The sequence below is a fragment of the Lactuca serriola genome, chromosome 4 (assembly GCF_051521515.1).
Source record: "Lactuca serriola cultivar US96UC23 chromosome 4, Lser_US96UC23_V15, whole genome shotgun sequence".
In the NCBI taxonomy this organism is placed as follows: Eukaryota; Viridiplantae; Streptophyta; class Magnoliopsida; order Asterales; family Asteraceae; genus Lactuca; species Lactuca serriola.
This window is the reverse complement of record NC_136411.1, coordinates 215,742,353-215,744,533: the sequence shown is the minus strand read 5'-3', so window position 1 is coordinate 215,744,533 and position 2,181 is coordinate 215,742,353. Positions and strand designations below refer to the sequence as shown.

Here is a 2,181-nt window from a genome sequence, read left to right as displayed (position 1 = left end):
TCTATGGAAAAGACCACGAAGACGCCTACAAGCATTTGGATGAAGTTAATGATGTAGTTGATTACTTTAATGTTCCAAATGTGCCTCGTGAGACTCAGCTACTTCGCATGCTTCCAGTGACATTCAAAGGTGCTGCAAAAGACTGGCTCAAGTCACTTACCCCCGGATCAGTCGCCACATGGGCCAAGATGAAAGAAGAATTCATTGATCACTTTTTCCCACCTTCCAAGATAGCCAAGTTGAAGAAGGCCATTTCTAACTTTTAACAACAAGCTGGAGAGTCGCTATATGAAGCTTGGGAGAGGTACAAGAGCTTAATAAGAAACTACCCACACCACGACCTAAACAGCCAGCAAGAAGTCTCCATCTTCTATGATGGAGTCAATGTCACAACTAGGCAGTTACTTGACTCGCAAGGCCCGCTCACAAAGAAGCCACCCCCGGTAATCAAGGAATTGATTGAAGAATTCTCTAAACACTCTAGAGAATACCATAACCCTAGAAATGATGTTACTAGGAGAGCCGCATATGCAGCTACTGAAGACTTATCCGTGGTCATGGATATGCTAAAAACCATGGATAGGAGGATGGATAAAATGGATCAAACGATCCATGCTATTCGGGTGGGTTGTGAAAACTGCAATGGGCCTCACCTCACTAGAGACTGTGATTTAGATGAGAATGGCAACAAGAAGGTGCAAGTTTGTTACTCAAGCGGAGACCGATATGATGAAGACTGGCGCAAACAAAAGAAAGAGTGGCTCCCTTATGAAGAGTACAAGAAGGATAAGGAGGAGAAGTTTAGGCAAAAAGGAAGATATTTCTACCAGAAGGAGGAGCCGGTACAAGAGAGAAAGCCAAGCTTGGAAGAAATGCTCACCAAATTTGTAGCTGCTTCAGAAAAAAGACTTAGTGATCATGATGCTGCAATTCAAGAAACAAGGACCATGCTTAGAAACCAGCAAGCATCTATCCATAATATAGAAACGCAGCTTGGGCAACTTGCTCAACAAATCAACCAAAGGTCACCGGACGAACTTCCTAGCAAAACTGAAAATAACCCACGAGGCGCGCACATAAACATAGTCACAACAAGAAGTGGGAAGATAATCACTCCCCTGGAACCTATTCAGACTGAGGCATCCAAGGAATCACATAAGGGGGAGGCAGAAAAGCAAGCAGAAAAGCAAAATTTACAATCTGACAGCCCTACTCGCCAAGTACCACGTATGGACTCGGCGAGTACACTACCAAATCCAAAAAAAACAGATCCCTGAAAAGTTGTATCAGCCTCCAATGCCATACCCAGCCCGAGCTATAAAGGAGAAGCAGGAAGAGGAGTACCAGAAGTTTCTAGATCATATCAAGGCTCTTCAAATCAACATACCCTTCATTGAAGTCGTCATGCAAATGCCTAAATATGCAAAGTTCCTTAAGGAACTTATCACTAATAGAAGGAAGATGGAAGAAGTGAAGAAGGTAGTCCTCAATGAAAATTTCTCAGCTGTTATGCTAAATAAGCTACCAAAGAAGAAGGGTGACCCGGGTAGTTTGACTTTACTTTGCCAATTTGGCAACTTGGCTACTATTCATGCCTTAGCGGATTCGGGAGCAAGTGTGAACCTAATGCCATATTCATTCTTTAAGAAGCTGGATCTCCCGGAACCAAGGCCAATTCGCATGGCAATTCACTTGGCAAACAAGACAGTCACCTTCCCAAGAGGCATATGCGAAGACTTACTAGTCAAGGTGGACAAATTCGTCTTTCCTGCTGATTTTATCATTCTAGACATGGAGGTGGATCCACAAGTTCCAATCATCCTTGGAGGCCCTTCCTCAACACGGAAAGTGATATAGTAGACATGAGGGACTCGAAGCTCACCTTGCGGGTAGGAAAAGATTCAGTCACATTTGGGGTAGACCAAGCTATGAAGTATGCAAGGAACAGTGACGACACGGCATTCTCAATTGATATGCTTGACGAGTTATTGGAGGAATGCATAAGTGAAGATTCCAGCAAGTTCACAACTGATGATGAAGAATTTGATCCAGAAAAAGACTTAATGGAGATTGAAAGGCTGCTGGAAGAAGCTGAGTTTGAAGAATTGGTGAAGCAAACTGACAACCCTACTCGCCGAGTAGGACCGATCTACTCGCCGAGTTCTTCCTTAGAAAAGGCAG

General features: G+C 43.7%; 1 protein-coding gene and 1 non-coding gene across 2 annotated transcripts; one reads left to right on the top strand and one right to left on the bottom strand.

Annotated features, from left to right (window-relative positions):
* Positions 1 to 236: 236 nt before the first annotated feature.
* LOC145103515 (small nucleolar RNA R71) lies at positions 237 to 343 on the bottom strand. The gene has a single exon (XR_013706602.1). It is a non-coding gene; the product is annotated as a small nucleolar RNA R71 (small nucleolar RNA).
* A 1,118-nt stretch (positions 344 to 1,461) lies between these two features.
* On the top strand, positions 1,462 to 1,857 carry LOC145099177 (uncharacterized). Its single transcript, XM_079036769.1, has one exon. The coding sequence runs from the start codon at positions 1,462 to 1,464 to the stop codon at positions 1,855 to 1,857; it is 396 nt and encodes a 131-aa protein (XP_078892895.1).
* Positions 1,858 to 2,181: the final 324 nt, after the last annotated feature.

Coding starts and splice junctions, on each gene's coding strand:
- LOC145099177 (XM_079036769.1), top strand. CDS start 1,462: ATGGAAGAAGTGAAGAAGGTAGTCCTCAATGAAAATTTCTCAGCTGTT.